A 26,726-nucleotide genomic window follows, 5' to 3' on the forward strand; every position below is an offset into this window, starting at 1 on the left:
TCAGCATATTTTGTACCACTCTTCTGAACCAGAACATCAAATATCTTCACATAAGTAAATTTGTCATTAAACACCATACCCTCCACACATGGAACATCTAAAAGAACCTGGTCAGAAGGTATTGGACTCTGACACCAACCAATGCCTGTCTAGGAGAAACAGCGCAAATTTATGTCAGATAAGGTGGATAAGATTTGGCATGGGGCCTACGAGATCTTGACAGGGGTAGAGTTACGTTTCTTCATAGTAGCTAGTATGGCGCTATGTCTTGGATTTGTGATGAAAACAGTGTTGATAATTCAGGGATGTTTTGGTTATTGCCCAGCAGCCTCACACAGAGCCGAGGGCTTTTCTGCTCCTCACCCCACCCCACCAGCACGTGGGCTGGGGTGCACAAGGAGCTGGGAGGGGACACGTCTGGGACAGCTGGCCCCCACTGACCAAAGGGATATGCCATACCGTACGACATCATACTCAGCATATAAAGCTGGGGAAGAAGGAGGAAGCAGGGGATGTTTGGACACTCCAAACATGGCGCTTATCCTGCTGAGTAACCGTTATGTGTGATGGGGCCCTGCTTTCCTAGAGATGGGCAGTGGTGAATTAATCCCTTATTTTGCTTTGTTTGTGCATGCAGCTTTTGCTTTACCTATTGAACTGTTTTCATCTCAACTCACAAGTTTTTTTACTTCTAGCCTTCTGATTCTTTCCCCCATCCTACTGGGGGGGATTGAGTGAGTTGCTGTGTGGTGCTTAGCTGCCTACCGGGGTTATACCACAACAACGAGGTTCAACGAAGAATAAGAAGACTACTTTTCATACCTTCCCAGTTTTGTGCTATTGTAAGTGCTGGAGAAGCTTTTAGTATAAAACACCGTCTCAGCAACAGGGGAAACTAGGGCAATCACCAAATTATGTCAGGTTAGTTGGAGACTTGATGAGCATCTTTGAGGAGTTGTGCATTGAAATCCACCCCGGATACATTCCTCTCACACCAACCATATTCCTTGAACCAGAACCTCCCCAGAGACTTGAGAAAATAACATCAGTGTAGTATAAGTCAGAATGTAGAGGTGAAATCCTGCACCACTCAGAATCAGAAGGTTTACACCATTTCTGTGAGACAACAGTCTTTCACTGTGCTACACAGTGACCAGAATGAAGGCAAGGAACCAACTCCCACCTCAGGAGGGTCCAGTCACCAGGGAGAAGAAATAATTTTTCCTTTCAATGTATCTCAGGATTTCATAAAATAAAATGCATGACATCTAATCTACCTATCTCTCCTTTATTGGGTCGTCTGAATAGCCTTAAACATCATAAATGCAAATCACAACCTTCAAAGTGACTGAAGGGTAAGAAAGAGAAGGAAAACAGAGAATGTAATTCTTATGCAGATACAATCAGCACGGTAGCACTGGCCATCAACCTTCTGGTTTATTTTTTGGACAAAATTCCAGTTTTGAGGTTAATCACCTTTTGACAAGTCCTTAAAGACTGTGTGGCCAAACATGTCAACGGACCAAAAAGTGGGATCAAAAGATTTTCATGGAGATTAAAACTGAGTAGGATCAGATGTAAGCCAAGACTTGTAGTCTCTAGTGGAAACATATAAGATAGGAAAGTCAAAGGATGTGAAGAGAAGCATGAGAAAACCCATGTATTGGTGTGAACTGAGGACCCATTTCCACTAAGTTCCTATAAAAATTCAAGCTATAATTCAGTGCATGTATCATACGGATATATGGGATTACAGTCATCTGGTCAGCCTGGATATTACTGTAATTCTAGCCAAACCATATCAGGAGATTACATCAGAAACATCTTCAGCTGAGTCACTGTAGAAAAATCCTGCCATTTCAACCAATTCCTCTTACATATGAAAGCGAAGTAATAATTAAATGAATTTCTTCTTCCAGTCCACAAATACAAACATGCATTCCCATCAAGGTCAAAAGCTGCACCCAAGCAATCACGAAGCTGTCAACCAGAGATTTTTCAAGGAAACAATGCCGAAAAGAGAGAGAGTTATATTGCCTTCCAACTCTGAAAAAGTATTGCTTGGTTGATATCACTTCAGACTGAATTTACAATGTCATTCACTCAGCAATTCAGTGAAATTATACATACATGAAATTCTCAAAAGCATTTTATGCCATCTGTTTGGGATACTTAGTATGAACATATTTGAGGGGTGAATTTAGTAATTATAGGGGGAGGAAATTAACATATTGGACTAATTAACAGCATCTTCTGGAAAAGAGACGGGGAAGATAACCAATTACAGAACTTTAATGTTTACTGTTCTCCCAGCTATAAATAAAGATTGTTCAATATGTCTCCCCTTGGGGTTTTTTTTGTGGCTTTTTTTCCCCTTCTAAAATATGATACCTAGACTGTGTCAAAGAACGTGAGCCAGAGAAAGGACTCAGACATTGCAGACTCTGTTGTGTTCTGGTTCTATACATCCATGCTGCTGAATGGACCACACCAATGTTTCAATGTCATACATCCTTATTGCTATGAGGGTTCAAAATGAAGGATGCACACAGCTCACATGATTTTAGACATCAAAAAACTAGAGTAGACTTAGTCGCAGGAGCTTTCTTGGATTCCTTTTAAGAAAAAACACTTTCTGCTCCATTTTAGATCCCTGTTTAGGATGAAATCATGCTTTGAACTTTAACTGTACCAACAGAAATTTACTGACTATGAAGGGGAGACGGCTATATTGCAGACCCTCATTTTTAATAAGAAGACTCATAGCTTAATAGTCCAGACTGTTTTGCAGATCCTGAAATTGTCACAGGAGAAAAAAGAACATGTAATGCTTAGAAGCACCAAGCTGATATTGAGAAAAGTCTATCAGCCCAAGCTAAGCAAAAAAGTGAATTTTTGTCCCTAGTATGTCTCAAAGTTCACTTCATGCTTATGCCTGAGACTGGACTTATGTCAGCTGGTCTGAACATGAAGCAGCTCTGGGTTTTACTGCATATATAAGCCCATGCTCAAAGCAGAGTGCAGGTCCATAGCATTCTGAAGCATGCTGCAGAAAGGGCTGTAGTCACAAGCACCATGGGAAGGTATATTCTAGAAAAGGTGCATGTAGGATTGTCTCTATATAACAATCAAGTTTCATTAATTTCAGAGCAGTGCTTTACCTTTTCGATCCGTGACACCTCACAATGACAGTGCAATAGGAGAGAGGCTTCTGTGACTTCTCTCTTCCCTCTTCACATTAAAATGCTATTACAGCAGTTGCACTCAGCCTAAGAACATGCCCTATGTTCATGCATCATGTAAATAGCCCAGAAAATTATTTTTTTGTCAACACTTGAGAAGTAAATTGCCAAATTCTAAGACAGCCTGGTGTGAAATTAAGGTTTTTTGCAATAGAAACTCTGGACAAGGAAAAATAAATGATGAATTAATGGCAATTTTTACAATAATACTTTACAAAAATATTCAACAGGCAAAGAACAACTGAAAGAAAGATTCAAAATTATGGAAGCTTTCACAGAGCTTCATCTATCTTTCCTTTGTTTCCAGCTACAGAATGGAATAGATGGCCATTGAAATTTATACAAGATATGCCACGAGACAGTGAGGCTTCCTGGAACAAAATGGTGCAAGTTGCAGAGCTCAGGCTAGATTCATGACACAGGTCAACACACCCATTTATATGCAAATTGAGGCAGTTAGCGCAACACAGCTTTCAGACTTCAGTCTGATCAGCTTATCTAGATCAGCTTACTGTCCTTAAGGAATTGATAGTCAGAGTAAAACAAAACTGATCTGATAAATTATACAGAAAGGTGTGTTTTTTTCTTCCATGAGCCACATTTCCTTTGCCATTTCTTAGGGCTGAAGAGCTGGCTGAATGAGAACATTTACGTTATTACAAGACATTTTAAACTCCTACCTCCATGAAGATTTACCAGGGGGAAAGAGAAGTGAAGGGGAAAGAAACAAACTCACTTTTTCCCCCAGTAGCATCACTTATTGCAGCATACACACACCAGTCATGCTGCAGAGGGGTGGCTTGAGTGTGCTTCTCCCACTTCTGAAGCAAAGCTGGATCCAGTCTAACATCTCTTACAGTATCATTTTTGTGCTGGCATATTTTAGCTAAGATTCAAGGAAAAGAGTGCTTTGCCATGCTTTCAAAAATGGGTGTGAGGAAAGCAAAGGCGCCACATTCCCTGCACTCCTTCCTGCTGTCTGCCCTTAGCCTTTCAGAAAGACTGTGATATTCCTTTACTCCCGTGTCAGTGCCCCTGCCCTAACTCTGTCAGAAAAGCCTTCTGTCCTAGCCTGAAAAGTTAGTCAGGTTTTGGAGGGACCAGGTGGGACCAGGAAACAGAAATGGTAAAGTTTTGTGATTAAATGCATGCACTGTGTTCTGATTTGAAGAACTACTGTTTTTCACAGCAAATACTCCAGTGATCCAGCTGAAATGATCCAAGGTTCATCCCCAGTTTATATGAGCTCTCAGTCTGGTCAGCACACTCCAGTTTCTGCAGTGATTACAGCACAAGGGCTGGATTTTAATAGCACATCCACCTGTCTTCACCTACACAGTCTGGATGTCTCATGCTGCACTTGGAGAAATGCAGACAGCCTTTGGCAACCAGTCTGGACCAATCTGGATACAGACACTTTAACTGTACTAACCTTCAACTACTATATCAGTCAGCGAGTATAGCAAATTTAACAGATTAAATTATGAAAAAGGGCATTTATTATTAGTTCACCTGAAGTTCTTTCCAGGTGTGCAAAATTCAAAATTTTCTTTCCATGTCACACCACTGTACCAATGAAAACCCAAGACTGGAGGCACTATGTTTATCTCAGCAGGAAAGGTGCTTCTGGAATAAGGACACTTTGAAAACAGATCCTACAGTAACAAGAAGCAAACAAGAAATAGAGAAATAAATACCTGTGACATTGGTGCGGGCTGACAAAGCTTCACAGTATTTTTCCAGCAGAACAGACAAGGGCAGGTTCACAGAAGAATCACAGTGGAGAACTATCTAGATGAACAGACAGAAACAAAAACCAAACAGTAAAGCAGCAGCACAAAATAGATTTTCTCATTCATGAGTACAATAATCCCCAGCACTTTCATAGCCGTTCCCATTCATAATTGGTTGAGGTCCAGATGTCTTCTCATGACAGAGAAGATTTACGGTTATGTTTGCTTAGCTCCATGACATCAGGTGGCATTCATCTAATGAAATGTAGGCATCTACAAATGAAACTCCTATTCTGGACCTCTTCTTGTGGGAGCTAGTCAACAGCATTAACAAAGCTCAGGACACAATTTATCTCACCTAAAAGTAGATGCCAAAAATAAAGATGAATCACATCCCATTAAACTTCATGTGTGAGATTTTTTCAACTAACTTTTTTTTTAATGGGAGTGCTAAAGATCCTTACACATTCACGAGAGACAGCAAATGGCAAAAGGCAATTCAGAAAGTTTGAGGAAAGTGCTTCCAATGACTGTATAGGGAAAGTAGGCATCCCTGTAAGGTGATCCTTGGCTCTTTTAGCCAGTAAATAAGACATGAGTTTTTGATTCTCAGAACTCAAGAGTGCCAAGCTCTCCACTGAGAGCAAATACTAGTGAGAAAGAGAGCAATAATATCAACATGGGCACTTCAAGAAATCTGCAGGTTCAGCATAGGACAGTAGTACACCCCCAAGTAAATGTTAGGAAAGGTGTATTTAGAGTTGAATCCAAGGAATATGTTTTCATTTTCAGACTCAAAAATGAAATTACTGAAGTGCCAACTGCAGACAGAGGAGAGATGCCCACAGAACTGTACAACTTGGTGTACAGCTGAGTTGGGATACTGCTTGGAGCAAGAGAAGCTCTTGAAAAGCCTTTTATGAAAGGCAGAACTAAATGTGGGGAGAAAATTCAGGAGTGACACCTCAATGACAGAAACCTCAATTTTCAAACTATGAAATAAAATCTTTCTATTTCTGAGGGGATATAAAGCCATGCTAACACAAAATGCCTTTGCTTTTCTGTTTACCCAGAATGACTAAGGTAATACAGGCAGCTTTTACTCATAGAAGCAGCCATATTCCTTGACTGTTGACGTTACATTTCAGTGCTTAAGATGTGTTAAGTGATTGTTAAGTGATTGACGAACTCTTTCTATGTCACTGAATTCCTTGTGCTTAATAAGAAGTGGAGTAAATGATCATGACAATAGAATTCATCAGCAATGAACTCTTATTTGTGCAATACCATTTCTCTCTATTTCTCACTTTGCTGTTGTTTTACAAAATAGGAAGTCTTGTAATACAAGGAAAGAGCCTTTCTCAGACTTAATTATTTTCAAATAAACACCATGAAGCTGCTGTTTTGCCTCCAGGGAGACTCAAACTCCTGCCTCCCATAGCAAAGCCTTCCAGGGTACTGACCATGCGTGGTCAGGTCAAGGAGCTAGAGAAAAGCAATGGCTCTGTTCTGCAGCCAGGGCAGATGCCGTCTTACAAGGTATAGAAGTCCAGCCAAGTCTGCCAGAGAGCAGACTCTGTAGTGGTCATGTCTCATGTCAGACCCAATCACGTGAGTTGACACAGAAATGGCATTTCTTCCCCTCGATCCCTCTGCTGCTCTGCTACCTCACAGGCCAAAGCACTGTCTCACTTCAAAGAAGTAACTCGAGACATCTCCATGTACTGTAAATACACTGCATGTTCAGCTGTCTGCTTCATAAGGTGATGGGAAAGAACAGACAGAGGTCAAGCTTAGCACAGCATGTGTAGGAACAAGAAAGGTTAAATGTCACATTTGGTTTAGGGTCAACCTAGGTTCGTTTGGCTAGAGAGGAAAGCGCCTTCCACATATTATGTTACTTTTGCTTTCATTTTCTCTCCATGAACCACAGTGAACAGCTTTCTGATGTGTGATAATTTAAAAAATTGTATTTAAAGCAGACAAACCCAAAAAGTCTAAAAAACCCTCTTAAAAATAACTGCAAAAAAAGAAACATTTAAGTAATGTAGTGTCTTAAAGATAAATAATCAGGCCTATGACTGTGTATATATTTTGAAGCATTAGTTGAATTCTCTTAGGACAGCTACTATTCCATGACTTCTTCCCAAGAAATCAGTTCTATATTGTCTTGCACATTTACCTGAAACATGCACAGAAATATCTATCTTAATTTCTCTGAGCTACTGTGGACATTAATGAACAAACAAAAATAATGTACTCAGCCAGAGAGTAAGGTGAAAAGAAGTCCTTTACTTGCTAAAGCAGGAACACCAATTAATAGTCTGCAGGCCAGTTCTCACTCTTCAGAACAAAATATGCAGCCTTTGGTCAACTCCTGTTTGCATCTGAGAGGACTTTCAGGAAAGGAGTGGATGAATTGTTTTAGTGTGTCACTGTTTGTGTTGCTCTTGGTCATTTCGTTAGACCTTTCCCCTTGGCCATGGTCAAAGCTCTTCATTAATCCATGAAAGGTCTTCATCTCTGTCAGAGGGCATGCAACTATGACACACAGAGGAACTCACCATAAGATCACCTCTAGATGTAGGAAGGGAAGATGAAAAAGGCAACAACCTAAGAGAAGTAACATATTGCTATGTTACATTGTTAGAAGTTGCAAGACACTAGCACTGTCTGCTCCTCTGTAAATGGAAGGCCTCTAAAAACATTTATTTGTGCAGAAACTGTTCTTTGTCACATGAGTACTCTCATAAATTACTAACATGAAGTCATAAAAACACATATGCAACATTATATGATATATGTAACATACTTCAATGGATCCATGTGGAAAGCTCTGGGGATAAACAAACATCTTACGGATCATAGTGTTGCCTCCTGTCTGTTCCTATCAGACTTTGTGATTACTTCATGTAGTTTAGAGAGGACTTGTAACTTAATTTTAAAAAGAATTAATATAGTATCCTGGTTTTAAAGATAATTATTGTGTTCTGCTAAGTAGTGAGATAGATAGATAAAATGAACACTGGTACTGCAATTCATCTGCATTGGAGGGTTTATTTTCTTCTCTCAAACATGTAAGAAACGGCTACAGTAATGTAAACAAGCCCCCAGAGCTGTGAACAGAACCCAAAACTGTCAATATAAGCAATTATCTGGAATACTACTGTTTTCTTTCTTTTACTGAGCAAGATGAAGTGACCTTCCAACACCAAACAATTTTGTAATTATCCACAAAAGCTGTGCTCAGTCTACGGCTGACAAGGGAAGGATCCATCTCATGTCTCAATTGCCACATAAAAATGAAGTCTCAGTCCAAACCAGCCACCTCTGCTCCTTACAAAATCAAAGCACCTTCTCCCCCTGAGCAGACATCTATGGTAATGGCAGGGATTGTGTTAGGATGCTTATTCCCACTCTTCGTTTCTGTGAAGCAGCGCTGCTGTTAAGACTCACACTGCACCTCCTCCCAGGGGTTTCTGTAAAACATCTGGGAGCACTGAGGCCTTAAATTCTACGTTGTTTCAACATCAGCGGTGCAATGAAACTGCCTTCAGCACACAGAAAGCTGCTACTTATTAGTTTTGCCCTTGAACTAAAAAAACCCCACAAACCAAAAAAAACCCCCAAAAATAAAAAACCAACCCCAAACGAAACCAAAACCCCAAACCAAACCCAAATAAAAGCAAGAAAAAAGGAAAACCTTTATTTAATTTTTAGTTCTTCAAGCAGACAATGCAAATAAATTAATCTGAGAGATACTTCTAGCTCAAAAGTAACCTTATTAAGTTAAGCTCTCAAATCACACCATTTCTACAATGAGACTGAGTGTCCACCTGAACGTTTGGGATGGGCTTTCTCAAAGCAGTGGTCCAATTACATGCAAAAACTGTCAGTTTGTGTCCACAGAAGCTCAGTTTAGGGAAATGCATGTAACATCACCATGAAAATATAATTAGTGAAAGAACTTGATGCAGCAAAACCAAAGCAAATCCCACTCTTCCTTGACAAAACCCATACTCTGTTTGAATACAGCTAGGGAGTTTCCAGGGCAGGTGGGCATCCAGCAAGTTTTACAGGGGTTCCTGCCATCATCAGTACTTGGGTGTGAAAACAGATGCTTTGGGAAAAAACACCAGGTATTCCGTGGAATGCACTCATAACAAATGCCAGCATTCATCTGAGCCACTCTTTCTCTCTAATAAGAGATAGCAATATGTGGGAGAGGATTACGAGAGCCAGAATATTTGCTGACTACTAATCACCTGAAGGAATATGCACAACCAGGAGCGTGAAGAATGCTACTTAAGGAGGAAAACAGAGAACAGCCTAGGAGAGGAGGAGAGGTCTTTTCTGTGGCCAAGGTGGATTTATAGTCACTGTTGTGTGGTTACTTCATACACAAGATGTATGCAAAAGAGATACTTATTAAAGGACGGTGCTAAGAGGGCCAGCATGGTGGAAATACTTTGCTTTGCTTGTTGAAGAACAAAAAACCTCAGTCCTCTGCTTCAAGGTATCTTTGGCCTTTCTCATCTCAGTAACTTAATTTTGCTAGTGCACTGGCATTTGGCAGTATACAACCGTTTGGCTCTGCTTCACCAGCAAAATAATGTCTATTTGTGATAGAAGGTCTAAATACAAGTTTTCACAGGAATCTGCAACCTGAAACCTGAGCCAGCTAAAGTTACAGTAAAAGGAAAGACTGCTAGCACAGTTCAAGAAAACTAGTCTCTTTTTCGAGTCATCCTTCAGCTCTTTCAACTCCCTGTCATTACTTGTCTCTAAATTAATCCAAGTAGCTAGATAAAATAGTGCTACTAACTAGTGAACCCCAAATGATCCAGGAGATATTGCTCTATGATCTTTGAGGCCAGCATGTTCTCTGCAGCTCTTCCAGGAAGTCTGGAGAAAGAGGATATAAGTCTGCGTGGAATGGTAAGTAGAACCTCAGTTCAAAAATTCAACTATACACATGCTCTGTTTTAAGTATGAAATTAAATTAGTCTTTATTCAGAAATAATAAAAAAAAAAACCCAAACCTCAAGCATCTGCTACACTGAGCCCACGAGTGAACTTCACTGTTGTCTTTGAAACTTGGAGATCTGCCTTCATCAAGCATCTGCCTACGTGCTCTGCTGAATAAGGGTATATAGGAGAGGTTCTTCATCCACTGAAAACCATGCATGTGCTAAGTGCTTTTCTGAGTCACAGCATACAAAGCAAAACTGCTTAAGGCCACCCGTGAGCTGGAATTGTCCAATCAAGTCTTCATGCCCTTTCAAAGCAACATGAGACATTAAAAAGGAGCAAAATAGCATTTGAAACACAGGCTGCAACTGTCTTCATATAAAATTGTTCAATGGAAATACTTCAATTTCACATCCTTGAATAGTTTTGTTCTTCATTCCTCATATATGTGGATATCATATTCAGAATCTGGAAAGGGAGCAAGCCCTTCGCAGCACTCCTGCCTGCATGTCTGCCCTTTTCCTAGGTCTTCACACCAAACTCATGACTAATTCTTCCTCACTCTTTATACACAATTCACATACCCTCAGCCCCCTCAGCAACTCCAATGTGATTCACCTCACCCACCTATTTCAGAAGGCATTGCTTTAGGCTCCCTAATAGTGGAAGAAGGAAACACTATCAAAGAACAATCCATCACTTCCTGCTTCAAACATGTACTTTAGGATGAGATGACTTGCTTGGAGAAAAAACACACAGGGAAGCCAGAGTAGCTCAGGTTTAAAAGCCACATTTACCCAAACAAAAGCCAGTATCTCAGCTACTTCTCCCAGGAAAACTCCTACCTGCCTGAATAGTCTCTGCAAAGATCATTCACCCATTGTTATCACACTGACACTACACTTTAAGGTCTCCCTTCATAGGCTCTCCCAATTCTAGCTCATCAAATGTGAGCTCCTAATATTTGTTTTTCAAGTCTGTCAGCATGTTCCCACCTAAAAGAAGGTAAAAACCCATCTCCCTTTCTGGATCAAGACTTTAATTGGCTAGTGATATCTGCTCTCACTGTCCATGGAATGTCAACAATGACACCTCTATATCCTCCATAAAATGTTCCTTTGACCCAAGACTTCATGACAGTTCATTGCTGATGACCACTGTCACCTTACTGGCTCATTTTTAGTTCTCTCTCTCTCCATCCATTTCTTCTTCCTTAGACTTCTAAGTCTTGGGCTGGAGCCCACTGTTTGTATTTGAAAAGCACATATCACGGTGAAATTAAACTCCAGGACTGGAGCAAGAGAAGGTCTAACAACAGTCTTTCACTACCTGGAGGGGAAAGCAAAGACAAGCAGTAGGCCTCATTCACAAGGTGCAGCATGGGAAAATCTCACAGAACATGAAGAAAAAACTATGTACCATGACAACAACTGAGCATTCGAAAAGAGGTTTAGGGATGTTGTGAAATTTCCATCTTTGCAAATTTTCACAACTGAACTGGGTGAGGCCCCGAGCAACATTATCTGGTTGTGGAATTAGCCCTGCTTTGGGAAGGAGACTGGATAAGAGACCTCTAGCAGTCCCTTCCAGCATAAATTATTTTTTCATTCCTTGATTTTAGGACATGCAGCCCCTATAGTAAAAAGAATAACAGAGAATAGTTACTCCCAAACTCTTTCTATTGGCAATGTGTAATTAACAGTTTACAGACTGTGTCTTGAACAATAATCAGCAACCTAGAGGCTTTGAGGTTTCTCTCACTCATGTTTCCAATGTTTTGGACTCTGCATAATCATAATTAAAATATTATGCTAAATCCTATGAAAAGGTATTTTAAAACTATTGTCATATTTATAGATAGAATTGTCCTTTAACCTTTCTTTCCTGTCTAAAATTCCAAAATTTTGACAAGACTTGGAAATATTAATGAAAATACTTGTTTTGAGAAAGTAGGGGTTTTTTACAGCTAAGAAGGTCTCTCAAGTTCAAGATGGACTAAATAGCTGATCTCCCAGCAGTTAGGACATGTGGCAGGATGACTAAAGATCCTCACTCCATCTGATTTGGAGCTTGCCTAGGCAAAATCTTGTCATGTGCTCTGAGGCATCATTCTTGTCAGCCAGAGGGATAACCCTGGCCTTCCTCTGCACTGAAAGAGAATCGGTAACAGATGAGGCAGCCTGGTCCCTGGGTGTCCTCATCCCCAAAACAAGGAAACAGCATAAATCCTGTGCTCCTTTAAGTAGCCCTGGGGACTGGAACTGAGAAAGCAGAAAGGTTACACCTGTGATGGCCACACTACAAAGTACAGCCACTGGTGCTGGCTTGCAGGCCATCTCTCTGCTTCTGCTGGCATGAGCCTCCTGAAACCCAAGCTATGCCTGGGCTGTGGGAGTCTGCTACTGCCACTCAACGGGAATTGATACTTTAGTCCATGCACCGAGATGCCTGCTCACAGAGCCTGGCTGGCAGCCCCACAGGCAACCTGTTCAGACTCATCAGCACACTTCCTTATTCACTTTTGCCTTCTTTCCTCCCTCCTTTCTACTGGAGAAGCCACCCCTGCTAGAGGACAGCACTCCCAAAACTAAGGCAGCGCAGAGGTAAGAGCACTCAGAAAGCCTCCTATGTCCCAGGAACCTGGGTAACAGCAACAGAAGTTATACCATAGCCCTCAGAGGCAAGTGGCTCCTTTCCAGTTCTCTGGCACTTCAGCTACTATTACCAGGGCAAGGGTTTAGCATTGCAGTGAGGACAGCTAATGTATTTTAATCTCCATCTGCATTGCTTACTATTTACTTTCCCGGCATACACAACCCGGAGTGGATAGTTATTCAGCCTGGATTACGCAAAAGTTTATAGAGCTTTAATTAGTTTCACTTTCTTAATGCTCTGTTGAAGAAGTACTTTTCAGCTCTCGAAATACCAAATGGATTTTCTTTCTTATTTAGTGAAAACAAGCCACGTTTCTGTACAAACATATGCCGTTTAATTGATCATTCCCGGAGAAGGACTGCTTCCAAGTTCTCCACCCATTTAGCTCCACAATAGAGCTGTCAATCTGGGGAACAAGACATGCACCACCAGGAGCAGCACTCCCAGCACCTGACTCTCCGCCTGGGCTCACTTGCACAGTGATGAGGTACTTGTGAGCCAGAGGTCAGGGCAGGGTGTTGAAACCCATCTCTGTGAACTGGCTTTCTCAGAACACCTCTGTTCCTGCCACAGCACTTCCCAAATGGCACAGCCTTTGTCAGGATCAGAACATCTGCTTGTGAGAGCCAATCCAAATGATCCCAGACCCAGAGAACTGATCGGTACTAGGAAAGCATGACAGAGAATTTTTCAGGAAGCATCTAACAATTATCCCCACACCAGCACCAGAAACTGGAAATAAAATGTATGAACATTTGGACATGATTGATGAAATTCAAGCAGCCCTTCATCTGAAGGACAGTACTTGTTAACTGACTGATCGCAGTGGTAAACAACTAGTTTCTATTTGTCTTCTCTTGTAACAAGGGCCACAGCAAAATTTATCCAACTCTTCAGAGTAAGAAATAAAACATATAAAGTTCTTTAGTCAACACTCACCAGCTCAAATCAAATATAGCTATTTTCAAAGCTATTAAGATTTTTTAAAAAGGATTTAGCAGTAAAAGAAATTAATTCTTTATAACAAAATAATTTGATAAAGCAAACCAGCAGGAACTATTTAGTTGTCAATACTGGTTGTTATGAATAGAAAGATAAGGAGGCAAAGACAATGTTTATGCAGTGCTTTAATGCATATCATGTATCTACAGAAGGCAAGGAGGTGTCATGTAAATCGCTGGACAGCTCCAGCTTTACATCCAAGAATTAATGCTTGCACTTTTGCACTTTAAGGAAGAACAGACTACCATTTGGGATTAAAACTAGTATAGGGTAAAAAAAAAAAAAAAAAAAAAAAAAAAAAAAAGGACATGTATATAATCAAAATTTGATCTACCAGTTTCAATTTATAAACACAGTGGAAAAGTAAATTCCCGCAGAAATGTCATTTACTGGATAAAATGTTAATCTAAAGTAAACCAGCTTTTCCATAAAGCCTCCTTCTTGGGTTTGCAGTGCTGCAAACCTGAAAGTGACATAAACTGAAAAGATCAAAGTCAGCAGTGTGTGTGTAGCCTGTTTTTACCTCCCACATTTCCTCACCTTTCCCCCTCCCCCAAAAATAAAACCTGCAGAACTATAAAAAAAATCTAGAAATGTGCAAATGTTTGTTCTAATATAGTATTTAAAAATATTTGGTTAACTAATATACAGGGCAAATGAAAATAAAAAGAAAACAGAAACACACTTCCTTTAAAAGTTGATGCTATCCACTAACTTGGCTTTTGTCATTGTGAATCTTTCGGATCATCACATCACGAGCAGGATCCCACAGTAATCTCTAACACAAAGAAAGCTGATCACTGAATTCGAAGCAATGAACAGTTTGCATTAGAGGAAAATGCCTCCCTCAGGCACTCATTGAGAGCCCTGAGCAATGGTAGTACGGCATACTCCATCTAAACGAATAAATCACACAGTGCAAAGACCTGTTTTAATTATTTAATCATTTATACTGTTAAATATTTAGAATGGTTCCTTGCCACATTTTTGCCCCAAGCAATCTAGCAGTATCTCAGACAGTTCCCAGGAATGCTCTAGGAGTTAGGCTGCACCACGGACCATTCCCGATGGGCACTTTGCACACCATCTCCCCATTCTAGAAGCTGAAGGAGTTTAATAGTATGGGCACAAACCACTCTCTGGCATTTGGCCTGAAGGCTGAAGAGCTGTTCTAACAATCTTAAGGTACTAGTGGAGATAGAAACTAATCGACAGAAACTAAACAAGTATGCACCTTATAGCGCACGCTGCAATGAGATCCCTGCACCGTCTTCCTCCACCAGGTTCAGCAGAGGTGTGTGAGTGGCAGGGCAGGCACAACAACGCTCTGGTTTGCAACATGAAAGCCACAGAGTTTATGGGACTTAATTTCTCCGCTTTTGACAGCATAGCAATATGGAAGCAGATGCCTCATATGAACAAAAGCTAAAGGCTGCTTGCTTTCTAGCTAAGGGCAGCTATGAATACCACTGAAATGTTTCATGGCAAAGCTATCAGTCAGCCAACATCAGCCGTTCTTCTTTGCGTACAGCTACCTGCTTCAGACATTCAGTAATTACCACAATATGGCTACAGATCTAAACCTTGCCAAAATCCACCACCAGGAAAGGCTTCTCATGATGAGATGTTTATGCTGCATTAATTCACACCAGGACTGAATTTTGGCAGTCTCAGTCCAGGAATATTATTTAACTTGTCACCACTGGCTGATATACTCAAACTGCTCTGGCTGTTTTAACAGCCTCGGGAGCACATATGAATTATGGCAAACTTTGCTTTTGTTTTTGATTAATAATCCCCCCTCCTCCAAATTACGTGAACTCAGCAAGGACTCTATATCAAAATGTCAAAAGATTCATTTGCCTTTGTTTTATGATTTGTTTGGTTTTCACATTCAAATAAATGCATTTTCCAGTGTATCATATGTACAGAAACCCTTTAAGAACATAAATCTCAGAGCCTGCTGTGCAAGTCTTCACCCTTTTGCTGACCAGCCCTGTGAAATCTGACAAGTCATTTGTGACACCATTTTCACGTGGCAGATGTAAATCTGTATTAGAAAGTTGCCTCATTTCATAAGTGTTGCAAACCTACAGTTCCCATAAAATACAATTGCTCAGCTACTGCAAAAACTTAAGCATCCTTAATCACATAAGGGCCTGCTCCCACAAGCAGCTATGTCTTTTCTCAAATCCACAAATGTGAATAGAGCCGTTGACTTCAAGTCAACTTTCAAGTGTTTTCAAGTTAAACAGGAACTTAAGAGCTTTGGATTTGAGCCAAAGTTTTAAAACATTGCTCTTAAGCTTCTGGGTGCAAAGTTTCCTCCAGCTGTGAAGCAGAGATACAGACCTACCAGCAGCAGTCACGAATGAAAACACACCCCAAAAGAACAGTAAAAGCTCTGCTTTTGCTACCACTGGCGCAACAAGAGCTGTTCTATACACGAGGCTGAAGATCGTCTTCCAACACATTATTTCCACATACTGCACAGCCATACACACGACTATCAGACACAAGTATGCTGCATCCAAACAAGTTCCTCTGTGTAAGTGCACTCGGAATACACTCAAAGTACACATTTATCTCAGACTAAAGGCATTTTATGGAAACTTGACATTTTGATTCTTAATCTGCGCTACTTTTTTTTTCTCTTTTCCTTCTTTGAAGGCAGCTGTTTTCTTTTTAAAGCAGCAATGTAACTACCCAAATTTACAGAAATAATGCGAAGTTACAGAGAAACTAGAAAACTCTCCATAGATTACATCTACAGAGGAAGCACATGACATTTTTTGTTCATTGAAAAAGAATTAGTCTGGGCAGCTCTCGGTACCTGGGTACTTCTGATAACCTCACTGGCAAGAAGTCCCCCTCTAAACACAAACTGAAATATTTTTATAAGCCAAAGGAAACAAATAAGGGAAAACACCGCCTGGAAGAAGGACTAAGAAACAAAGGTTAGGAAGAACTGGTTTGGGATTGAAAACAGCAAGTGTGTAGACCCATGCCACTGATCCCATGTGCACTGATACCTGACTGGGGAAAAAAGCCATTGGCGGAGTTGAGAAAATATTCTCTGTCTTCTAAGAAAGCTACTGCAAAGCTTTTTAGATTAAATTGTCACTTGCCTTTGGAGCCTGTTGCTTTTCCTGACCTGGCTTCCCTCTATCTTTCTTTGTAAGTCGGAGGGGTGGGGTGGGGGGTGGAGGCAGAACATAAGGATATAGAACAGATTTTCTTTATCTAAGGAAATGTTAAAGATAGGGCAATTACACTACAGTCAAGAAGAATCACTGATCACTGCCACCTTTTTAATGCTGTGGAAACAGCCTTTACAAATTCTGTGCAAGATCAATGTACCTCATGCTTAATCTCTCACATCTGTTTTGCAGGTGTGACCTACCACACTTAAAACTATCACTTAAGCCATCAAAGTCAGTCTGACTTAGGAGTGTGGGCTGGGAAAGCTGTTTTAAGTCCAGTCTGGCACAGGCCAATCTTATCTCCACCTCATCGCAGCATCACACATGGGGAAGCTGGTAGGAAGGACCCCGAGAAAAAGGCTCCTTCACGTTTCACTCAACAGAAACAACAGAAACGCAAACACCTGGATGGATGCACGGGCTGAACGCTGCCCTTTGCCAGGGCCGTTTGCTGATCCCTGAGGTGAAAGAGCAAACGATGCCAAGCGCATGCTGTGAGGAGAGGCACCAGGACAAGGGGCTGGGGACAACGGGCACCAGCCAGGGCCACCCACTGCCCCACTGAATTGGGCTGTGGCAGAAGAACCCCTTCTTCTGGGGCAGGGAGGAAAACCCCAGTGGGGTCCCTGTGCTGGACCTTTCCTGGCAAGGAAAGGTGACAGGGAGGCGGCTGTTTCACAGGGAAGGGGACACCAAGATGGGCCACGGTTCAGCCCAGGGGCTCTGAGGGGACCCAGAGGGGAGAGGGTGTTCCGGCAGCTGGAGTCAGGCGCGACCTTTGAGGGAGCGGGCAGCAGCCACCGGGAGGGATCCCTCAGCGCCCGGGGGCGGGCAGGACCTGTGGGGGAGCCGGGATCGGCAGCCCGGCCGGCGTCCCACAGAAGCACCTGTGAGCAGGTAACGGTCTCCAGGCGGGGCCTCTCAGAGCCGGGGACCGACAGCAACTCCGAGCAGAAAGCGGTCTCCGGACGGGTCTCTCAGAGCCGGGGGCCCGAAGCACCTATGAGGGAGCCGGTAACGGCTGCTCGGACGGGGTCCCCTCAGCGCCCGGGCGCGGGCGGGACCTGTGAGGGAGCAGGTCTACCGGGACGGATCCCTCAGCGCCCGTGGGCGGGCGGGACCTGTGAGGGACGGGGCACAGCCCCTCGCTCCCTCGCAGCCCGAGCGGGTTCCCTGCGGTCGTGAGGTGTCCCCCGCCCTCCCTGCCTCCCTCCCTCCCTCCCTGCCTGCCCCCGCGCCACCCCTTCCCCGGCCTCGGCACTTACGGGCAGGAGCAGGAGCGCGGCGGCCGCTGCCGCCGGGAGGCTGCGCTGCGGCGCCCGCCCCGCCATGGGGCCGGCGGGGCTGGTGGGGGGGTCTCCCCGGGGCTGGCTCTTCCCGCTCAGCCGGAGCCTCGGCGCTGCCCCGGCGCTGGCATCTCCCCCCTGCTGCTGCCCTTGACCCCTGCCCGCCGCGAGGAGCCAGCCTCAGCGCCGCCGGCGCGTCCCAGGGCAAACCCCCGGGAGGGAGGGAGGGAGCCGGGCGGGGGAGCCAGCCCGCCCTCCGCCCAGGATGCCTCGGGGATGGAGGAGGCGGGGGGCGCCCCGGGGGAGCGCGACCCTCCAAGCCTCCAGGAGCAAGGGGACCTTCCTCCCCCCCTACGCTGAATGCATGCGGGACCCCCCCCCGTCCGCCAGGCACTGGGTGCAATGGGGACTGCACTGCCCACAATCCTCCAGAAGCAATGGGGTAACCCCCTCCCCAATCTACCAGTGCAATGGAGATCCTTCTCCCTAAGCACTGGATGCGACTGGGACTCTTTCCACACAAACCTCCAGAAATAACGGAGATCCTCCTCCACCCCCCACATGTCGGGGGTGTTACTGTCTCAAAGTTTCTGGGAACAAGAGGACTTCCCCTGCCCAGGCTCTAGGTGCAATGGGTACCCCTGTCCCAAATTAGGTGCAGTGCAAACACTCCCTGCAATCCCCCAGAAGCAGGAAGAATTCCTTCACCACCGTCCCCTCCTGCCAGGCATTAGGTGCAATGTTAAGTCCATTGCCCATAAACTTTCAGGAGCAACAGGTTTCCTTTACTGCCCAGGCACAAAGTGCATTGTGGACCCCCTCTAAGCCTTGAGAAGGAAGGGGGAATCCTCCCTGACATTGCAAGGTGAACCACCTGCCAATCCACCAGGAGTAAGGGGACACACCTCCCCCCTCAGTCCTAGATGCAATGTTATGAGGCGCAAGGAGGACCTCTGCTTCCAAGATAATGAGGAACAAGTCTCCAGGCTTCCTGGGTACCCCAGGGCAAAACAGTTCTAGCCTGTTGGTCATCAAATTAACCAGCACACCTTCTCCAAAATCTCCAAGCCTGTGTGGCATCCCCTTTGCTCTTCTCCACCTGCAATGGGAAGCCCTTTCTTCCCCAGCACTAAGCCTTGTAAGACTTCCCAACAGCATGTCTAGCTGGGAATGTACATCCTCCTAGTCAAGCAACCCGAAAGCAGCTTGTGTGGCTGTTCCTTGTACATTTGGTCTCTGAAACAAGAGACATTTGTCCTACTCATCTCATCTATGGATACTTGTCAGGGTAGACCTCTATGCAAGCACAGGCAAAACAAGGTCACACCATATCTTCACGCCATATGCACACTGACACACTTGCCCAAGGGACTTCTGGCCTCTTCTCTATTGCCCTAGGTAGTTGCTGTTGCTAAGGGAATTGGAGTCTTACAGATGTGGATGCCCAGCCCTGTTGCAGCCCATAAGTTCCTGGGCATAACATAGATTAATTAGTCCCTGCCTTCTGCATCCAGCTAGGCCTCTCCATACAATGGATGTGCTTGTGGTATTGTTCAGCTGTGGGCATGAGGCCAAACCCTGGTCTACCCAGTGCCAGCAATGAGCCTAATAAGATTTTTTTTCTCCTCTGCTTCATGCCATCTGCCCAGAAGACATCCAGCTGTGTTGTGAATCACAGTCAGGACCTGCCCACAGCTGCAGCTGGGACGGTCCCCAAAAGTCCAGCTGTGTCCTGAGGCACACAAGCCTCAGTCACAATTCTGGAGCAGGAGCAGACATGACCTACTCTTTCCCAGCCCAGCTGATGGATTTCCGTAGGGAGCAGTGTCATACACTTCCCGTCACCTCTGATGGGCAAAGCCAAAGGTCTCCTTTCAGGGAGGTGTTGCCTTTTCCTCGCTGAGACACTGCCTTTCCACCACCCTCCCTGTTTTTTTTTAAATCAAAATTGATTGGCATAAAGGTCATGGTGGCACAGAGGAAAGAGTTCCAACAAAAATTCTAAAAGTTTATCAAGCCTTACTTCGCAGCAGAAGTAAATGGACATCTTTCTTTGGGGCCTTGCTGGATTAATTTGGGCTTTGTCATTTGCTCAGAAAGGCATAAAACAACAGTTTCCCACCTTGTCTAAAACACCTACAAGGAGGTTTAAATCCCTAGTCCCATGCGGGAGTCCCACTTAATACAGCGTGAATTTCACAGCAAGGAGATGGGCATTTATATACACTAGAGGACGTGGAATTCTCCTAACACACTGGCAAAAGTTTTCACAAAGCAACATTATTTTCTCTTTTCCTCTGGTTACTCAACAGTTTGAATGCATTTAAATATTTAAGCTTGCCTAGTTTTTCCTCCCCTGTCAGTTGCACACCAACATTTGTTTCCTTTCATTATTAAAAGAAAACAAACCCATAACCCAAAGTTGCATGCTTCCAATTAATATGAATGCTTTCATGAAAAGGCAAAAGGAGGAATAAACCCAGCACAATTTTTTATTGCATTTAAACATCCACCTCCAGGACTGGAAACTTACACGCAACAGGATTATGTGAACCCATGAGAACTGGTAAAGGAAGCCTGAAGCTGCATGTGCACAGGCATAGGTCAGCTGCCTAAAACCAGAAAGGTTTTCCAGCATGCTGCTCCACGGCTTTCTGTTATGATTTATCTGTGTTTATTGTGCTGTCCAGAACCAGAGCCTTATAATGTTAAAAGCTGTATTGAAAAAGAACACAACAATCCCAAATTGTGACTATCTAAGGATTAAACAAATCATTCCCTCAGTCTCATTTCCAGGGTTTTTCCTCTTATAGCTGAGTACAAAGTCTAACTAAAGCTTTTCGTTGGCTGGGTTACTTACAAGGTCACTCCCCTTCAGATTGCCCTGGGTTCTTTAAGGGCTGAGCTTATGTTGCAGCTTTTTCTTTGGTCATGGTGGGTCTGGGGACTCTTCTCCCAGCCACCTCCTTTTATAAAACTTGTAAGATGTTCAACATACTTCGTGGCTTTATGGGTGAAATTGGTCAAAGATTTAAAATGGAGACAGAGAGACATACACAGACATAAATATACACACAGTCATGCATGTGGATATGGCATAATGAAACATAAGCCTTGTTCTTTTAGGAAACAGGCTTAAGACCCATGAGATCAATACACAGGGATTCAGGAATGCAGAAGAATGTGACAATACTGATCAGCTGGATGGAGCGAGTCTCCATATGGGACCATGGCATAGATCCAATTGTTCAGTTCTTGCCCAAATGACTTTCAGATACTGCTTGCAACCATGCCCTTACAAGGATGATTCCCCCTTGCTTGTTTAGTGGTGGTTTTTTTTCTTTTTAAAGCGCCTGAAAGGAGTTGGACATATCTTCAACTCTAAGCCTGCAAGTATTCCCACTGCTTTCAGTGGTGAAACTGTACAGAGAGCATCCTCACTGGAGGAAGGGCATGGCCACCTCTTGATGTAACATCTAACATAGTAAGGTCCTTGCCATGTTTGGACACCTGAATAATTTCTACTATACAACTAAGTAACTTGATAAAGAGTTTTACTAATAGCCACAAACATCACACGAAACCTAAGTATCCAAAAGGTCGAATTGGACTGAATCAGGTGCCGACTTTGTCTCTCTGAACTACTGGATAGCCTGTCGGAGAGATGAGATGTCTTTAAGTTAAAGGGAACCAACAGAAAATACTAAATATGTCCCTTCAAGTGAGATCCAGATCCCTTTTCTATGGATGTGTTACGAGTAGAGCAATGGCAGGGATGACATCATTGGACTGCTCATCTGTGAAGTGGGACACCAAGAGTCTTAAGCAACAGGTCAGTTTACTGGGGCTGAGCTCCAGTATGCATCTGTCCCATGAGTATCTTGAATAAGCACACTGTATGGGTTTGCCAGGAATAAGTACGCCCTTTGAAGTTGAGCTTCAACTGAAAATCTCTGGGACCAAGAAGAGATGAGTATATGGTGGTCACAGACATATGGTTGGATGCAGGGTAGTGCTTGCACTTTTTGCTAGATGTTCAGTGGATCAAAATATCCAAAGAGCCCGGGTTCAGTTTCTTACCCTAGGCTCTCTCTACACTCAGTGCAAAATGCAGGTTTTGCTCTTATTGCCAGAAATTAAATGATGCAGGCTTTTGGGGAAGGTAAGCAGACTGAGTCTCCACTTGGGACCTCAGAATAGGTTTTAGGTCTTTTGTGCAAGATCTGAGTGGATCCGATTTTAAGTATGTATCAGATGTTTTATTTATCACCTAAGCTAATAAACCCCTTCCAGAGATGTTTGTGACAGCTCAGAACAGTTACAAACCTCTGAAAGTGTTGTACTGCCCTGTCCCCTTTTGAATGCATCAGTGTCAGCTCGTTTCGAAGAGGCAGGTGAATTGATCTAGGTATGCTAGGTATGCCAGGTCTGAAAAAGGTCAGGCTGGGAAAAAGTATGGGAGAAGTCCCCCATACTTCTTGCAGTGTGAGTGAATGCCATGATGACATTTGAAACCAGAATAATGTCTGCAAGGGAGGAAAGTTAGCTGGAGGGTTCTTATTAATAATGAATATAATGGTTTCCTGAAATAATGGTGGGTCAGTGTTGGTAACGAGCACAGCTCAAGATAACAGAAATCACTCTGACAAAGTAAAGGCACATAGTTTCTTCCTCTTCAGTAAGCTAGTACTTGTAACTACACTTGAATGAGGAATGTAAGTAGGATGGAGGAGAAAATGGTGATATTTAAAGAAAGTTCCATTGTTTGAAATGGGTCCTAACAGTGATGTCTCTGGGGTGTAGTATAAACCTTGGGATTGTGGGGAGAGAAGGAAAATGAGGCGGAAGGATCATCCCTTAGGCATAAAATAGATTTTCTGGCTTTCTTTACCGTGGAACTTACATGGACACTGTATTCTCATGGAATAACAGAGGGCTTTTCCTTGCAACAGCTCAGTGTTTTGCACATCCTATTGCCAAGGCAATGTGGTCAGCTCATCGCTTCCCAAGAGCCCCACAAACCTAAGCTAGTACCAAGCCTATATGGTCTGGGTGAATTGTTCTGGTGGCTGCAGGCACTGCCAGATGCTCCTCTGTCTCTAGCCAGGTGGGGGACAGCCAAGCTGCCACATCAGGGGATGCCTGTTTGTGTGCCTTGCAGTGAGACTTTCAGGTGCCTTGCTCCAGCTGACAGGCGGGCTGCAAAGGACAACTGCCAGCCTGGACACCATTGCTCTGAGGGCATCTCGAAGTTCCTCGGCAAAGCAGTTTCAGAGACAAATTCCTTGTCCAAATGAGCAGGGTGGAGCCTCCTCTCAGCCCAGGACCCTCCTGGAGGGAACACAAAGGCAATACATCCCAGCAAGTTATTAAGATCAGGTATCCCACCCTGGGGAGAGGGGAGCGAGAAGATCTTGTCACAGACCACAACTGTCATTAAATCTGCACTGTTAACTAGCACTGTTCTGTCCTGTGGAAGGGACTGTAGACATCAGTGCCTGGCAGACATCTCAGGCTAAAATCTGGGGGTATTGGCTGCAGGATACCACTTTTTCCTTCAGCTTTCTCTAGGTGAAAATGTCCCCAGTTCAATGCACTCCCAGCTGGTTCACACTGTTTGTGATGGGAAGGTAGTTGGACTTGTCAGGAAAAGGCTCAAAAAGTTATTAGACCATTATCTACTGCAGAAAGATGAACACAAGGACAAGGCAAACATGGAGTGATACTTCCATCATCCAGAGTTCTGAGGCACATACTTATTGATACTGCCGCCTTTGTATTTCATGTCTCAGGGTGTCTTCCTCTCATGGTTTCCTTGGTTATCCAAAAAATTATTCCTGTGCCTCACTGGAAGGATAAGCTACTCCTTTTTGCACAGATAACATGAAGGAGGAGGAACTACTGACAACACAGATCCCAACTCAGGAAATCCTTAGTTGCACTTGCTTTGGCCCATCCATACTTATCTAAGCACTGAAACCTGTATAAATCTGTGCCAGGGTTGCAATTACTTCAGTGGGACTTTAAAATATGGTTAAATGTATTATCAGGAAATGTTTCCCTTTACAATGGGGGAGGAGGAAAATGCGTCATGAGAGCAACTGCCACACTGATACCCTTTCAGTAGAGCTGACATTTGGTGGATCCTTGGTATGACTTCATTATTTCCAAATAACTTTCAAGTTACTTCTGTGGAACTAAATCTTGGTTATTCAAATAGCAGAAAGAAATATCCAATTTAGCCTCTCTCTTTCACTCTTTTATCAGAAACATATTCTGCATTTTGCATTTAGATTGCAGTGTCAACCTGTATTTTACCATACTGATGCCAAAAGGTATCTGGCACTAGACAATCAAATGAAGATTGAGACCCCCACTTTCTGCATCTGACTTTAATCCATTGATTACACTTAAATCTGACTCATGTTTTTTCTCTAGTAGTGCTTTCTGCAGGATGTAGTTTTCAGTGCTGTGTCCTAAATTTTATGGTGGTTTTCCAACTTCACAGGCAATGCCTTCAAACAACGTTCACTCTCCAAGGGCTGATTTTTTTTTTTTATATCAGAAATCTTGAATAAAAATTATTAACACAGCTTGAGGGCCAACTCCCCAATCCTTTTAACTTGAAATAATTTTATAGGTAACTGTTAAGGCTTCAAATTGAAGAACTCTTATTACAATACTTTTGGGAACATAGTGTACAAATGAGAGACTCAGCGGTTTGCAAAGAGATTCTTATGACCCTTATTCTTCTCTTCCATTTGCCTTTCTCTTTGGATCTTTCTGACTCAACTGATCTGTCTAGATTTTTGCATTTTCTGTAAGATATGTGTTTGGCTCAAGAAACTTGTTAATCTAGCTTTCAATGTCACCTTTCATGCCATAGTAGCTTTCATTCTGAATGAAGTCCTGCAGTTTAAATGGGTTACTATGGACAGGTCTTCTCTTATGAACTGAGAAAATTAAATGTAGGTGTCTCCATATTTTAATGCTGAGCTAGTATCATAGTCAGTGGAGATCTAGTGAACCTAATGAAACCTAGGAAGTACTTTTCTGTCTAATCGAGATACCTTTTTGGGGTTCATTCTCTGTGTTCCACTGGCTGTATGGAGTAGATCTCCTTCAACCAGAGTGAGGCATCTAGCTCACCTGGAGGCATCCAAATACAGCGTGTCTTAATAGTTGTACTGAATCATGTACTGCATGTCAGCCGAACCATGGTTTCACAGTTTACATATTCCCAGCCCATCACAAGGCTCAGGGAACCAGACAAGATAAGGTGTTTAGCCTCTGTGTGCTGCAGATTGAGCGTATGCACATGGCGGGTGACTGCAGCCAGAACACGGTAATTCAATTAGGTCTTCACTGATTTCCTTACATTTCAGTCTGTTATTTCTGCCAATCTTCATCATTGCCTTTGAAAGCTTTCCTGCTGAAGTGCAGCTTCACCAAATTAAATTTTGAGAAGAACCTTCCCTTGAGCAGGCTGCTCTGAATTCTTTGAGGTTTCCATTATTTTAGTAGCTGAGCTGTCAGCAATTTCTGGCCCAAAACTGTCAAGTCACTTTAGGATTTCCTTATAGAGGGCTATCAGAGCACCACATCATGCAATAGTATGTCAGGAATTTCCATGGAAAAACTTTTTGCCAGTGCAAAGTTTGTTTTATTTCTTGCCATCATCTGACAGCACTGCTCGTTTAGCTTTTGTAGTGAAATATTTGAAAATCACTTCTTTTTTTCCTTTTCCCCAATAACTCTTTGCAAGCTTTCTGGGAGCTCACAGAACAGCAAACAAACAAACACGCAAAAAATGTTCGTATTTCTTCACATAATTGCCTGAGACTGTCAGCTTAGTGGAGGAGCCTCTAAAATTTGCCTCAACAGTTGGCAGGTAAATGAATCAGACGCAGTTTTGCAAATAATTGTTGTCAGTCACAGCAATAATACTCCAATTTTACACTTTGTAGCCATGTGGATTTTGGTGAACTAATACTGGAGGTACACACCAGAGAACCAGGCTTAGAGAGTGGAAGAATGTGTAAAATGAGGATTTTCTGCACCCATTTCCCTGGACTTCAGCTGCCAACATAATCTACCTCTTTTCATCTCTAGCCTGATAGTGCTGTGTCATTCCTGAAGAAAAGCATCTCTCTTTTCCCAGGAATAACTGCCTTCTATTTCGGATTGCAATTGCTGCATTTTTCCATTCTGGGTGCCTAAAGTTAGCCACTTGAACCCATATTGGGCATGTAAGCATATGCATTTGTGTATAAGTACCAGCTTTACTTCAGTAAGCTCAGTATCCATGCAAAATAAATTAGAATTAGCTATCCCTGTGAGTTAGGACTCTTGGATTGGACACATAGTTATAAAATTTATCCTGAAGTTACTGATTGTGACCATAGAGTTTGCTTTTGCCATGTTTGAATTGGTATATAAATTGCTGCAAAAATTGCTGCTGAGAGTCAAAAAACAACTTATTTATCTTCTGTTAGGAAAGAGAAACAATGGACTTGCTCATAATATTTTTTTTTCCATTTTACTTTATGCCCTTCAGTCATCTCAGTTTTGCTAGTTACTAGAGTCAGCAGCAGTACAATACTCCATTTGGTAAACAATAGGTCTAGAAATTAT

General features: G+C 43.0%; 1 protein-coding gene across 1 annotated transcript in view; it reads right to left on the reverse strand.

Moving 5' to 3' along the window:
* CRHR2 (corticotropin releasing hormone receptor 2) overlaps nucleotides 1–18,241 on the reverse strand; it is a 160,248-nt gene extending 142,007 nt beyond the window's left edge. The window contains exons 1-2 of the mRNA XM_056338268.1: nucleotides 18,072–18,241; nucleotides 4,940–5,033 (exon numbers count right to left, since the gene is read on the reverse strand). Coding sequence (XP_056194243.1) covers nucleotides 4,940–5,033; nucleotides 18,072–18,137 — 160 coding nt within the window. The 5' untranslated portion in view covers nucleotides 18,138–18,241. The remainder of the gene's footprint in view (nucleotides 1–4,939; nucleotides 5,034–18,071) is intronic.
* Between the last annotated feature and the right edge of the window lie 8,485 nt (nucleotides 18,242–26,726).

The sequence above is a fragment of the Falco biarmicus genome, chromosome 4 (genome assembly GCF_023638135.1).
Source record: "Falco biarmicus isolate bFalBia1 chromosome 4, bFalBia1.pri, whole genome shotgun sequence".
NCBI classification, from domain to species: domain Eukaryota; kingdom Metazoa; phylum Chordata; class Aves; order Falconiformes; family Falconidae; genus Falco; species Falco biarmicus.